The 15298-nt window shown below is 42.6% G+C and overlaps 1 protein-coding gene across 1 annotated transcript in view; it reads left to right on the top strand.

Annotated features, from left to right (window-relative positions):
- PRKCZ (protein kinase C zeta) overlaps window positions 1-15298 on the top strand; it is a 508310-nt gene that overhangs the window by 326431 nt on the left and 166581 nt on the right. Inside the window, exon 7 of the mRNA XM_053690355.1 lies at window positions 12693-12824. Coding sequence (XP_053546330.1) covers window positions 12693-12824 — 132 coding nt within the window. The remainder of the gene's footprint in view (window positions 1-12692; window positions 12825-15298) is intronic.

The raw sequence follows: 15298 nt of genomic DNA, 5'->3' as shown, positions 1-15298 counted from the left end.
TTGCTAATTACATGAAAGAAAACATAATTTATGTAAGAACTTACCTGATAAATTCATTTCTTTCATATTAGCAAGAGTCCATGAGGCCCGCCCTTTTTTGTGGTGGTTATGATTTTTTTGTATAAAGCACAATTATTCCAATTCCTTATTTTTTATGCTTTCACACTTTTTTCTTATCACCCCACTTCTTGGCTATTCGTTAAACTGAATTGTGGGTGTGGTGAGGGGTGTATTTATAGGCATTTTAAGGTTTGGGAAACTTTGCCCCTCCTGGTAGGAATGTATATCCCATACGTCACTAGCTCATGGACTCTTGCTAATATGAAAGAAATGAATTTATCAGGTAAGTTCTTACATAAATTATGTTTTCTGTTCTTCTTGGGCGATAACCTATGGGTTGCCTTATTTTTATTTTAATCCGGTTAGGATGATATTTTATTTAAGATCATGTTTATGTATTTCCTTCGGGAATTTTCTGGAATCAACGCTCGCAATTTCTTTCATGTAATTAGCAAGAGACCATGAGCTAGTGACGTATGGGATATACATTCCTACCAGGAGGGGCAAAGTTTCCCAAACCTCAAAATGCCTATAAATACACCCCTCACCACACCCACAATTCAGTTTTACAAACTTTGCCTCCGATGGAGGTGGTGAAGTAAGTTTGTGCTAGATTCTACGTTGATATGCGCTCCGCAGTAAGTTGGAGCCCGGTTTTCCTCTCAGCGTGCAGTGAATGTCAGAGGGATGTGAGGAGAGTATTGCCTATTTGAATGCAGTGATCTCCTTCTACGGGGTCTATTTCATGGGTTCTCTGTTATCGGTCGTAGAGATTCATCTCTTACCTCCCTTTTCAGATCGACGATATACTCTTATATATACCATTACCTCTACTGATTCTTGTTTCAGTACTGGTTTGGCTTTCTACAAACATGTAGATGAGTGTCCTGGGGTAAGTAAATCTTATATTCTGTGACACTCTAAGCTATGGTTGGGCACTTTGTTTATAAAGTTCTAAATATATGTATTCAAACATTTATTTGCCTTGACTCAGAATGTTCAACTTTCCTTATTTTTCAGACAGTCAGTTTCATATTTGGGATTATGCATTTAAATTATTCATTTTTTCTTACCTTCTAATTTGACTCTTTTTTCCCTGTGGGCTGTTAGGCTCGCGGGGGCTGAAAATGCTTCATTTTATTGCGTCATTCTTGGCGCGGACTTTTTTGGCGCAAAAATTCTTTTCCGTTTCCGGCGTCATACGTGTCGCCGGAAGTTGCGTCATTTTTTGACGTTATTTTGCGCCAAAGATGTCGGCGTTCCGGATGTGGCGTCATTTTTGGCGCCAAAAGCATTTAGGCGCCAAATAATGTGGGCGTTTTATTTGGCGCTAAAAAATATGGGCGTCGCTTTTGTCTCCACATTATTTAAGTCTCATTTTTCATTGCTTCTGGTTGCTAGAAGCTTGTTCTTTGGCATTTTTTCCCATTCCTGAAACTGTCATTTAAGGAATTTGATCAATTTTGCTTTATATGTTGTTTTTTTCTCTTACATATTGCAAGATGTCTCACGTTGCATCTGAGTCAGAAGATACTACAGGAAAATCGCTGTCTAGTGCTGGATCTACCAAAGCTAAGTGTATCTGCTGTAAACTTTTGGTAGCTATTCCTCCGGCTGTTGTTTGTATTAATTGTCATGACAAACTTGTTAATGCAGATAATATTTCCTTTAGTAAAGTACCATTGTCTGTTGCAGTTCCTTCAACATCTAAGGTGCAGAATGTTCCTGATAACATAAGAGATTTTGTTTCTGAATCCATCAAGAAGGCTATGTCTGTTATTTCTCCTTCTAGTAAACGTAAAAAATCTTTTAAAACTTCTCTCCCTACAGATGAATTTTTAAATGAACATCATCATTCTGATTCTGATGACTCTTCTGGTTCAGAGGATTCTGTTTCAGAGATTGATGCTGATAAATCTACATATTTATTTAAAATGGAATTTATTCGTTCTTTACTTAAAGAAGTATTAATTGCTTTAGAAATAGAGGATTCTGGTCCTCTTGATACTAATTCTAAACGTTTAGATAAGGTATTTAAATCTCCTGTGGTTATTCCAGAAGTTTTTCCTGTTCCTAATGCTATTTCTGCAGTAATTTCCAAAGAATGGGATAAATTGGGTAATTCATTTACTCCTTCTAAACGTTTTAAGCAATTATATTCTGTTCCGTCTGACAGGTTAGAATTTTGGGACAAAATCCCTAAAGTTGATGGGGCTATTTCTACCCTTGCTAAACGTACTACCATTCCTACGTGAGATGGTACTTCGTTTAAAGATCCTTTAGATAGGAAAATTGAATCCTTTCTAAGAAAAGCTTATCTGTGTTCAGGTAATCTTCTTACACCTGCTATATCATTGGCTGATGTTGCTGCAGCTTCAACATTTTGGTTGGAAACTTTAGCGCAACAAGTAACAAATCGTGATTCTCATGATATTATTATTCTTCTTCAGCATGCTAATAATTTTATCTGTGATGCCATTTTTGATATTATCAGCGTTGATGTCAGGTTTATGTCTCTAGCTATTTTAGCTAGAAGAGCTTTATGGCTTAAGACTTGGAATGCTGATATGGCTTCTAAATCAACTCTACTTTCCATTTCTTTCCAGGGTAACAAATTATTTGGTTCTCAGTTGGATTCTATTATCTCAACTGTTACTGGTGGGAAAGGAACTTTTTTACCACAGGATAAAAAATCTAAAGGTAAAAACAGGGCTAATAATCGTTTTCGTTCCTTTCGTTTCAACAAGGAACAAAAGCCTGATCCTTCATCCTCAGGAGCAGTTTCAGTTTGGAAACCATCTCCAGTCTGGAATAAATCCAAGCCTGCTAGAAAGGCAAAGCCTGCTTCTAAGTCCACATGAAGGTGCGGCCCTCATTCCAGCTCAGCTGGTAGGGGGCAGGTTACGTTTTTTCAAAGAAATTTGGATCAATTCTGTTCACAATCTTTGGATTCAGAACATTGTTTCAGAAGGGTACAGAATTGGTTTCAAGATGAGACCTCCTGCAAAGAGATTTTTTCTTTCCCGTGTCCCAGTAAATCCAGTGAAAGCTCAAGCATTTCTGAATTGTGTTTCAGATCTAGAGTTGGCTGGAGTAATTATGCCAGTTCCAGTTCTGGAACAGGGGCTGGGGTTTTATTCAAATCTCTTCATTGTACCAAAGAAGGAGAATTCCTTCAGACCAGTTCTGGATCTAAAAATATTGAATCGTTATGTAAGGATACCAACGTTCAAGATGGTAACTGTAAGGACTATCTTGCCTTTTGTTCAGCAAGGGAATTATATGTCCACAATAGATTTACAGGATGCATATCTGCATATTCCGATTCATCCAGATCATTATCAGTTCCTGAGATTCTCTTTTCTGGACAAGCATTACCAGTTTGTGGCTCTACCGTTTGGCCTAGCTACAGCTCCAAGAATTTTTTCAAAGGTTCTCGGTGCCCTTCTGTCTGTAATCAGAGAACAGGGTATTGTGGTATTTCCTTATTTGGACGATATCTTGGTACTTGCTCAGTCTTTACATTTAGCAGAATCTCATACGAATCGACTTGTATTGTTTCTTCAAGATCATGGTTGGAGGATCAATTTACCAAAAAGTTCTTTGATTCCTCAGACAAGGGTAACCTTTCTGGGTTTCCAGATAGATTCAGTGTCCATGACTCTGTCTTTAACAGACAAGAGACGTCTAAAATTAATTACAGCTTGTCGAAACCTTCAGTCACAATCATTCCCTTCGGTAGCCTTATGCATGGAAATTCTAGGTCTTATGACTGCTGCATCGGACGCGATCCCCTTTGCTCGTTTTCACATGCGACCTCTTCAGCTCTGTATGCTGAATCAATGGTGCAAGGATTACACAAAGATATTTCAATTAATATCTTTAAAACCGATTGTTCGACACTCTCTAACGTGGTGGACAGATCACCATCGTTTAATTCAGGGGGCTTCTTTTGTGCTTCCGACCTGGACTGTAATTTCAACAGATGCAAGTCTCACAGGTTGGGGAGCTGTGTGGGGATCTCTGACGGCACAAGGAGTTTGGGAATCTCAGGAGGTGAGATTACCGATCAATATTTTGGAACTCCGTGCAATTTTCAGAGCTCTTCAGTTTTGGCCTCTTCTGAAGAGAGAATCGTTCATTTGTTTTCAGACAGACAATGTCACGACTGTGGCATACATCAATCATCAAGGAGGGACTCACAGTCCTCTGGCTATGAAAGAAGTATCTCGAATTTTGGTTTGGGTGGAATCCAGCTCCTGTCTAATCTCTGCGGTTCATATCCCAGGTGTAGACAATTGGGAAGCGGATTATCTCAGTCGCCAAACGTTGCATCCAGGCGAATGGTCTCTTCACCCAGAGGTATTTCTTCAGATTGTTCAAATGTGGGAACTTCCAGAAATAGATCTGATGGCTTCTCATCTAAACAAGAAACTTCCCAGGTATCTGTCCAGATCCCGGGATCCTCAGGCGGAGGCAGTGGATGCATTATCACTTCCTTGGAAGTATCATCCTGCCTATATCTTTCCGCCTCTAGTTCTTCTTCCAAGAGTAATCTCCAAGATTCTGAAGGAATGCTCGTTTGTTCTGCTGGTAGCTCCGGCATGGCCTCACAGGTTTTGGTATGCAGATCTTGTCCGGATGGCCTCTTGCCAACCGTGGACTCTTCCGTTAAGACCAGACCTTCTGTCTCAAGGTCCTTTTTTCCATCAGGATCTGAAATCCTTAAATTTAAAGGTATGGAGATTGAACGCTTGATTCTTGGTCACAGAGGTTTTTCTGACTCTGTGATTAATACTATGTTACAGGATCGTAAATCTGTATCCAGAGAGATATATTATAGAGTCTGGAAGACTTATATTTCTTGGTGTCTTTCTCATCATTTTTCTTGGCATTCTTTTAGATTACCGAGAATATTACAGTTTCTTCAGGATGGTTTAGATAAGGGTTTTTTTGTGGTGGTTATGATTTTGTATAAAGCACAATTATTCCAATTCCTTATGTTATATGCTTTCGCACTTTTTTATCACCCCACTTCTTGGCTATTCGTTAAACTGAATTGTGGGTGTGGTGAGGGGTGTATTTATAGGCATTTTGAGGTTTGGGAAACTTTGCCCCTCCTGGTAGGAATGTTTATCCCATACGTCACTAGCTCATGGTCTCTTGCTAATATGAAAGAAATGAATTTATCAGGTAAGTTCTTACATAAATTATGTTTTTTGATCACTCAGTTACTTCTACGGAAGTTTGTTGGTGTGAGGACATGTTAGTCCTTATTCTCCATCTCTGGGGATGCCTATCTGCGGCCTTGACAGTATCGACCCTGAGTTACAGGCTGGTCCTGAGTGGGTTAGGACCCTTTTGTCTTGCGGCCTATTTCAGACATGTGGCGCCTGTTCTGCCTGGCTGGTCCGGTTGGGGCGCCGAATGTTTCACATTATTATTTGTGTTTTTCCTTGTTTTTCTTTTACAAGTTCAGCTAAGCACTTGAAAGGACCTAAGGGTCTTCGAGGCATGGGGGATTGTGTCAGTCCATACTAGCCTTTCTAGCTGGTAAGCTGGGACTCGGTAAGGTTCCGCTGCGACACACTCTGTTGTTTCCGTTATTTCTTCGGGACTTAGAGTGTTTCTTAACAGCGTGGGTTGGAAGTTTGGAGGACATAGGGCCTCCTTGCCGCCAGTACCTGGCTGTCTTGCATTAAGGGTTTTTTCTCTACCGGGAGTTTGGGATCCTCTGCATTCTTTTCCTGGGTGTGGTCCTGGGTCTGGTCCTCTGGTATGTACTCTGAGGAGATATTTAGACTAGTCTTTGTGCTACTCGCTCTTCAGGTGACTTTGTCCCTGATATTCTCCCTTGGTCTCCGGAGTCTTGGCGCGCCTCTGTTGTGTTCTAGCTCTTTTGTGGGGTGTTGGACTCCGGTAAGGGGGGTGCTCTTCCTTTTGGGTTGAGATTTATGAGTGAGTTTTGTCCCTGTTTCCGGGTTAGTCCGGATATTCCCCTGTGAGGTCTGATTTTTCATATGGGGTATTCGTGTTCCTTGGGGCGTTTGTTTGTTTTCAACAATTCTGGGGCTCAGGCTTTTAGTTTTTGTTTGGGATTTTTTCTGGAGGTCCGGAAGCTTATGGTCCTGTGGCTAGTTCAGGGCGATCCAGTTTTTTTCCAGGGAACATAGGCTATGGCCTAAGGACTGGCTAGTTGAGCCTGCTAGCAGCTTGACCAGGTTTTCTGTGCGCTTGTGGATACATTCATATGGCTTGCCTTTTCTTTGAACAAGGTATACTCCCCTTCGGGGGGAGTTCTTTCTGTGTCATCTGGATGGTTTTTCATTCGGCTTTTGGTTTCATCAGTCTCTGGCTCATGTATTGTGAGCATGTGTGCTCTTTTTATTTGTGCCCTTCCCTTTGGGGGGGTCCTTCTTATGAGTGGTCAGGAGGGTTGTTGTCCTGTCTTGTGTACAGGAGGTTGGGACAGGTGTTTTCATCCTGTAAGGGTGAGCAGTTTATCCCTCTGAAGATTGTTCTGTGCCATCTGGGAAGATTGTAATCTCCATGTTGAGACTGTCTGTATGCTAAGTCTTCATTGAGGTGGTTCCCTTTCAGAGTACCTCTTGGAGAAGTTCTTGGTTTAGCATCCAAGTTCTGTTGGGGGGGGGCTGAGTCCTTTCCATTTTGTCCTTCCCTAGGAGTTGGTGATTGGGGTCCTTTCTGTTCCCCTGGTTTTCAGACCTGCCTGTCGCTTGGGTCATCTGAACTCTGTTATCCGTCCTTGGGTCACTTTAGGTTCAGTGAGCCTCCTGCTTTCTTCTCTCAAGTCCATGGCGGAGGCGATGCTACTATCTGTCTCACTTGAAGGGCCGTGTTCCTGTTCCACGGCATAGATTCCGGTAAGATTGTTTCATTTTACTTTTTTTATGATTGTCTGTATTACAAATGTTTTCAAGAGAGACTGCCACCTTGCTGGACTAACTATAACTCAGGGTCTCAGTGAGGCTCCTTTTGTATCTTGGAATCAAGGGTTAATAACTCCTGAGGGGGGGTTATTGAACAGTTTTTTTTTAAATCATATTTGTTATGCGATTCAACCTGCTTATGTGTAGTATTACTTAGTCTCTTGGCTATGGAACATAACGGCCTTTGGAAGTGACATGGCCTTTACGGTTTACACGCGCTTTTTGGACCGCACGGTGCACCTGTGACCAGGCGTGGTTACGTTTTGACTCTCCATTTCCGCATTCCTGTCAGTGTGGAGACGGAAAATTTCTGGTCCACTGGTGTCTGGGTATGAGGTGGTGAGTGCCCCAGCCATTGTGGGTGTCAGGTGCCGTTTAGAGTTTATTATTTGGTCCGCTTTTTGTATTCAGTATCCCAGTTAATGGAGGATTCTGATATTGTGGAGATGAACGTCTCTGACTTAGATTATTTTTCTCGTGAGGAATACGAATTGGCCCGGGTGATGCATGCTCTTCAGTTATGTTCAGAATGCCGTCTTAGAGTGCTCAATTCCTCGGGATTGGGGAATCAAGGGGCAGCTGAGCCATCCGTCTCTGGGGGGTCTGTTCCCCGAGTGGCGAGTTCCCTACCACCAATGTTTACTACACATGCAGGTAACCCAGCATTTTATTATCCTTCTCTGGAAGGTGACTTGTTCCCCCCCAGAAATCATGGCACGTTTTCGCATGTCCATTATTATGGCGCTGGCACATCTGCAACTGCCAGAAGTGTGCTTGCGATATTGTATGTGTTCTGTTGACCGGGGCTCTTCAGGCATGGGATGGCCTGCTCAGCTCTCCTGGGTAACGACTGCCCCTGAGGCTTCAGGGGATCAACATTCGAGGTCGTCCTCTGCTCCGGCGAAGGTATGCTATGCATCTCGTTACACTGGCGCGTCTTCGTGTCCTTTTGAGACACATTCTCGCGTTGTTGGAGGATTCCATCCTTAATGGATGTGGGAATTCTCAGTCTTCTACTTCGAGCGGCTTGCAGCATTATTTATATGAGGATGAAGTAATCTTTCTATAGCCTTGTTTATTGCGTATCCTTTCCAGTCCTGAGCTGGGAGAACAGGATCCCGGTCCTACAGGTGTTTCTGTTCTTCTTGGGCGATAACCTATGGGTTGCCTTATTTTTATTTTAATCCGGTTAGGATGATATTTTATTTAAGATCATGTTTATGTATTTCCTTCGGGAATTTTCTGGAATCGACGCTCGCAATTTTTGATCACTCAGTTACTTCTACGGAAGTTTGCTGGTGTGAGGACATGTTAGTCCTTATTCTCCATCTCTGGGGATGCCTATCTGCGGCCTTGACAGTATCGACCCTGAGTTACAGGCTGGTCCTGAGTGGGTTAGGACCCTTTTGTCTTGCGGCCTATTTCAGACATGTGGCGCCTGTTCTGCCTGGCTGGTCCGGTTGGGGCGCCGAATGTTTCACATTATTATTTGTGTTTTTCCTTGTTTTTCTTTTACAAGTTCAGCTAAGCACTTGAAAGGACCTAAGGGTCTTCGAGGCATGGGGGATTGTGTCAGTCCATACTAGCCTTTCTAGCTGGTAAGCTGGGACTCGGTAAGGTTCCGCTGCGACACACTCTGTTGTTTCCGTTATTTCTTCGGGACTTAGAGTGTTTCTTAACAGCGTGGGTTGGAAGTTTGGAGGACATAGGGCCTCCTTGCCGCCAGTACCTGGCTGTCTTGCATTAAGGGTTTTTTCTCTACCGGGAGTTTGGGATCCTCTGCATTCTTTTCCTGGGTGTGGTCCTGGGTCTGGTCCTCTGGTATGTACTCTGAGGAGATATTTAGACTAGTCTTTGTGCTACTCGCTCTTCAGGTGACTTTGTCCCTGATATTCTCCCTTGGTCTCCGGAGTCTTGGCGCGCCTCTGTTGTGTTCTAGCTCTTTTGTGGGGTGTTGGACTCCGGTAAGGGGGGTTCTCTTCCTTTTGGGTTGAGATTTATGAGTGAGTTTTGTCCCTGTTTCCGGGTTAGTCCGGATATTCCCCTGTGAGGTCTGATTTTTCATATGGGGTATTCGTGTTCCTTGGGGCGTTTGTTTGTTTTCAACAATTCTGGGGCTCAGGCTTTTAGTTTTTGTTTGGGATTTTTTCTGGAGGTCCGGAAGCTTATGGTCCTGTGGCTAGTTCAGGGCGATCCAGTTTTTTCCAGGGAACATAGGCTATGGCCTAAGGACTGGCTAGTTGAGCCTGCTAGCAGCTTGACCATGTTTTCTGTGCGCTTGTGGATACATTCATATGGCTTGCCTTTTCTTTGAACAAGGTATACTCCCCTTCGGGGGGAGTTCTTTCTGTGTTCATCAGGTCATCTGGATGGTTTTTCATTCGGCTTTTGGTTTCATCAGTCTCTGGCTCATGTATTGTGAGCATGTGTGCTCTTTTTATTTGTGCCCTTCCCTTTGGGGGGGTCCTTCTTATGAGTGGGGTTCCTCTCTCAGGAGGGTTGTTGTCCTGTCTTGTGTACAGGAGGTTGGGACAGGTGTTTTCATCCTGTAAGGGTGAGCAGTTTATCCCTCTGAAGATTGTTCTGTGCCATCTGGGAAGATTGTAATCTCCATGTTGAGACTGTCTGTATGCTAAGTCTTCATTGAGGTGGTTCCCTTTCAGAGTACCTCTTGGAGAAGTTCTTGGTTTAGCATCCAAGTTCTGTTGGGGGGGGGGGGGGGGCTGAGTCCTTTCCATTTTGTCCTTCCCTAGGAGTTGGTGATTGGGGTCCTTTCTGTTCCCCTGGTTTTCAGACCTGCCTGTCGCTTGGGTCATCTGAACTCTGTTATCCGTCCTTGGGTCACTTTAGGTTCAGTGAGCCTCCTTGAGGTTCTGTGCTTCTCCATGTTCCAGATATTTGAGTAGGTTTCTCAGCTTTTAGATAGCCTGTGATGTGCTCACTATTTAGTGGATGTTTAGCAGTCTGACGATTTAGGTTTGTTATCTCTATTAGCTGCTCACCTTACTTACAAGTGTTCTATTAGAGTAATCCTGGTATGACTGTGGTGTGTGGTGTTGACTCAGGTGTTCGCTTATCTGGGTTTTCTGTAAATGTTTGATCTCTGAATATTTCAGTATTCTGAGTCATCTTGTGTCCTGAAGACTCTGTCTTCAGTTGCCTTTCGGTGTGGGGTTGCACTGTATTTCTTCTTGGTTTCAGATTCCCGGTTTTAACCTTTGTGGTTTCTGTACTTCCAGGGTCTGGGCGTTGCCTGCCTTGATCTTAAGACCAGTTCGGGTCTCTGTGGGCTTGACTTGGGCTTGGGGGTTCCTTATTTTTTTTAATTTTGGAACTGGTTGCTCCCTATTTAGTGGCCTTTTGGTATCCTTAAATTTTATTCACGCCTTCTCCTTTTTTTTGAGGGGGGGGGGAGTTGTCGGTGTTGCTTCCTTTCTTTAGTAAAGGGTTTTTTGTTGGAGACCGACTGCTGGGCAGCGGTGTCTCCTGGAGGCGTGTTTGCTCAGTCGAGTCTATTTCTGCGGTCTCTAGCTAGGCTTACGGACTATCTGCGGGTCAGTGTCCTTGGGCTTTTCTTTTCAAGGTTTTCTCAGCTTCGAACGAAGTGGGTTTTTTTTGGGTAGGGTTTGCAGGCCTGGTGCCTTCAGAATGGGCCGCCTTTTGTACCCTCCCGTTTTTGCATTCAGTGTCCTCTGTAGCTTGGGTATTGTTTTCCCAAAAGTAAGGAATGCAGCTGTGGACTCTTTCCATTTATGAAGAAAAACATAAATTATGCTTACCTGATAATTTTCTTTTCTTCAGATGGAAAGAGTCCACAGCTCCCCGCCCGTATTTATTCTGTGGGGCGTCTGTTATTTTTATTCTTCTGGCACCTTTTCACCCTGATATTTCTTCTACTGTTCCTTGTTCCTCGGCAGCATGACTAGGGAATGAGGGTACTTGGGAGGGGTATTTAAGCCTTTGGCTGGGGTGTCTTTGCCTCCTCCTGGTGGCCAGGTTCTGAATTTCCCAAAAGTAAGGAATGCAGCTGTGGACTCTTTCCATCTGAAGAAAAAAAAATTATCAGGTAAGTATAATTTGTTTTTCTTCTTCTAAGCGTGACTTTACCTATGCATGTACCCCAGTTGCGTATGTTATCGTTTTTTAGGGACAGTAATGCAGGAGTTATATACTGTAACAAATTAGAGCATGTCATTTTTTTTGCATTTAAAGGGTCATAAAAGTGGAAAGAAGAGATGTTTCTTAAAATTGCATGTTTTATCTTAACCATGAAAGTTTAATTTTAGCCGGGTGGCATATCCATTAAAAGGGATAGTTTACCCTACATTTTCTCTAATTAAATCCCTTTAAATTGTTTACGATGATCCGTTTTACCTGAAGGAGTGTATTAAGTTGTTTACAAGTAGCTCCTTTACTTTTATATCAGCGTTTGATTTAGCTGATTTTGCCTCTGGTATCCCCACCTATACTGAAAGTTTCTAAACTTAAAAGGGACATTAAACACTAAATAAATAGAATGATGCATTAATAAAAAAAATTAGTATGAGAGTAACCTGTAGATGTATTTTTTAAGGTTTAATTAGTTGTTTAAATCTTGACAAAATAAGTGTAAAGTTTTAGTGTCTATAAAACAATTGGAGCTGCCATGTTGTAACTTAGGTTACCTTCTCTGTGGCCAATTAGGGACAGTTATAAATAGGTCACTAGAGTGTGCAGCCAATGGCTGTGAGTAATATAACAGTGTTCTGCACTTCCATTTCTAACAGGAACTGAAATCTCACAATTTTAGCATGAAATTACAGGAAAAGGGGACAAAATAAATAAAGTATACTCCAAAGTTTTTTTTATATATACAATTTATCATTTTTTATTATTATCGCAAAGTGTTTAATGCCCCTTTAAGTCTAAGCTTTAGAAAAGCTGTGCAAACATAGCCAGGAGAAGAAATTACACTCCTATTGAGAAGTAATAAAATGTTAATTTTCAATTGTTCTTTCTAAGTACTGGGCTTTGGTATACAGAGTTAATATAAAGAAGCATATGCGTGTACAGACAGTGATAAAATAAGGAGATATTACTTCCCTGCAAGCTTAACCTGTTTAAATGAGTTGTGGTTTCAAAGATCAAGCCCAGTTATTTCATATACAAAAATAAACCCTAATTAGCAATTCCTCATACAATTTACACTCTGGTATAACAAGTTACTGGAAACACACTAAGGGAAAAATAATTTTACATTGTCCCTTTTAAATAGGTCCTGTGGAGAACACTGCACCTTGCAACACAAAATAGATTTTTAGCTCCGGTAACTTAAAAATAAAAACCTACAGCAGCTGGGACCCTAGTTGGTAAACCCATTAATACCATTAGGAATTGTGGGCATTCTCCTTCTAGCAATCTTTGCATTTTATGTTTTTTGTCTCATACAAAGGGCTGGTAACAATGCGGGCTCCGAAAACACTGCTACGGGGCATTTGTATTCCAGTTATTCTGTTGTACAACACGCCAAATGACATTTCAATTTTACATCGTTACAGTGCATCTCCTCATCCTTTCTCCTTGCTCAGATTCTTGTAAAACTTTTTTTTTTTTTGTCATCCTGGAGCAAGTAACCTTTTGTTAATGGAATTGTGTATCTCAATACAATTATAACGTGTATTATATTTTCTGCTGTTTTTCCAGAAAGCCTACTGTGGCCATTGCACTGAAAGGATATGGGGGCTTGGAAGGCAAGGCTACAAGTGTATCAACTGCAAACTGCTTGTCCATAAACGCTGTCATATCCTAGTCCCACTGACCTGTAAAAAGCATATGGTGAGTTCTGATAGCTCCGAACTAGCACATGATACACACAGTAACAAACACGGCACTAGCACATGATACACACAGTAACAAACACGGCACTAGCGCATGTTACACACAGTAACAAACACGGCACTAGCGCATGTTACACACAGTAACAAACACGGCACTAGCGCATGTTACACACATTAACAAACACAGCACTAGCGCATGATACACACAGTAACAAACACAGCACTAGTGCATGTTATACACAGTAACAAACACGGCACTAGCACATGTTACACACATTAACAAACACGGCACTAGCGCATGTTACACACATTAACAAACACGGCACTAGCACATGATACACACAGTAACAAACACGGCACTAGCGCATGTTACACACAGTAACAAACACGGCACTAGTACATGATACACACAGTAACAAACACGGCACTAGCGCAGGTTACACACAGTAACAAACACAGCACTAGCGCATGTTACACATAGTAACAAACACGGCTCTAGCGCATGTTACACACAGTAACACACACAGCACTAGCACATGATACACACAGTAAACAAACACGGCACTAGCGCATGTTACTCACAGTAACAAACACGGCAAAAGCGCATGTTACACACAGTAACAAACACGGCACTAGCGCATGATACACACAGTAACAAACACAGCACTAGCGCATGTTACACACAGTAACAAACACGGCACTAGCACATGATACTCACAGTAACAAACACGGCACTAGCGCATGTTACACACAGTAACAAACACGGCACTAGCACATGATACACACAGTAACAAACACGGCACTAGCGCATGTTACACACAGTAACAAACACGGCACTAGCACATGATACACACAGTAACAAACACGGCACTAGCGCATGTTACACACAGTAACACACACAGCACTAGCACATGATACACACAGTAACAAACACGGCACTAGCGCATGCTTCACACAGTAACAAACACGGCACTAGCGCATGTTACACACAGTAACAAACATGGCACTAGCGCATGATACACACAGTAACACACACGGCACTAGCGCATGTTACACTTAGTAACAAACACGGCACTAGCGCATGATACACACAGTAACACACACAGCACTAGCGCATGTTACACACAGTAACACACACAGCACTAGCGCATGATACACACAGTAACAAACACGGCACTAGCGCATGATACACACAGTAACACACACAGCACTAGCGCATGTTATACACATTACACACACAGCTCTAGCGCATGTTACACATAGCACTAGCGCATGTTACACACAGTAACAAACACTGCACTAGCGCATGTTACACACAGTAACAAACACGGCACTAGCGCATGTTACACACAGTAACAAACACGGCACTAGCGCATGATATACACAGTAACAAACACAGCACTAGCGCATGTTACACACAGTAACAAACACGGCTCTAGCGCATGTTACACACAGTAACACACAGCACTAGCACATGATACACACAGTAACACACAGCACTAGCACATGATACACACAGTAACAAACACGGCACTAGCGCATGTTACACACAGTAACACACACAGCACTAGCACATGATACACACAGTAACAAACATGGCACTAGCGCATGCTACACACAGTAACAAACACGGCACTAGCGCATGATATGCACAGTAACAAACACAGCACTAGCGCATGTTACACACAGTAACAAACACGGCTCTAGCGCATGTTACACACAGTAACACACAGCACTAGCACATGATACACACAGTAACAAACACGGCACTAGCGCATGATACACACAGTAACACACACAGCACTAGCGCATGATACACACAGTAACAAACACGGCACTAGCGCATGTTACACACATTAACAAACACGGCACTAGCGCATGATACACACAGTAACACACACAGCACTAGCGCATGTTACACACAGTAACAAACACGGCACTAGCGCATGTTACACACAGTAACACACACAGCACTAGCGCATGTTACACACAGTAACAAACACGGCACTAGCGCATGATACACACAGTAACACACACAGCACTAGCGCATGATACACACAGTAACAAACACGGCACTAGCGCATAATACACACAGTAACAAACACAGCACTAGCGCATGATACACACAGTAACAAACACGGCACTAGCGCATGTTACACACATTAACAAACACGGCACTAGCGCATGTTACACAGATTACACACATAAAAAACAAAAACAAAACAGAATTTATGCTTACCTGATAAATTACTTTCTCCAACGGTGTGTCCGGTCCACGGCGTCATCCATTACTTGTGGGAAATGTTCTCCCCCACAGGGAAAGGCAAGGAGAGCACACAGCAAGAGCTGTCCATATAGCTCCCCCTCTGGCTCCGCCCCCCAGTCATTCGACCGACGGTTAGGAGAAAAAGGAGAAACTATAGGGTGCCGTGGTGACTGTAGTGTATAAAGAAAAAAAAATTCAACCTGATT

The sequence above is a fragment of the Bombina bombina genome, chromosome 8, assembly GCF_027579735.1.
Source record: "Bombina bombina isolate aBomBom1 chromosome 8, aBomBom1.pri, whole genome shotgun sequence".
NCBI classification, from domain to species: Eukaryota; Metazoa; Chordata; class Amphibia; order Anura; family Bombinatoridae; genus Bombina; species Bombina bombina.
This window is presented reverse-complemented; position numbering and strand designations above follow the sequence as displayed.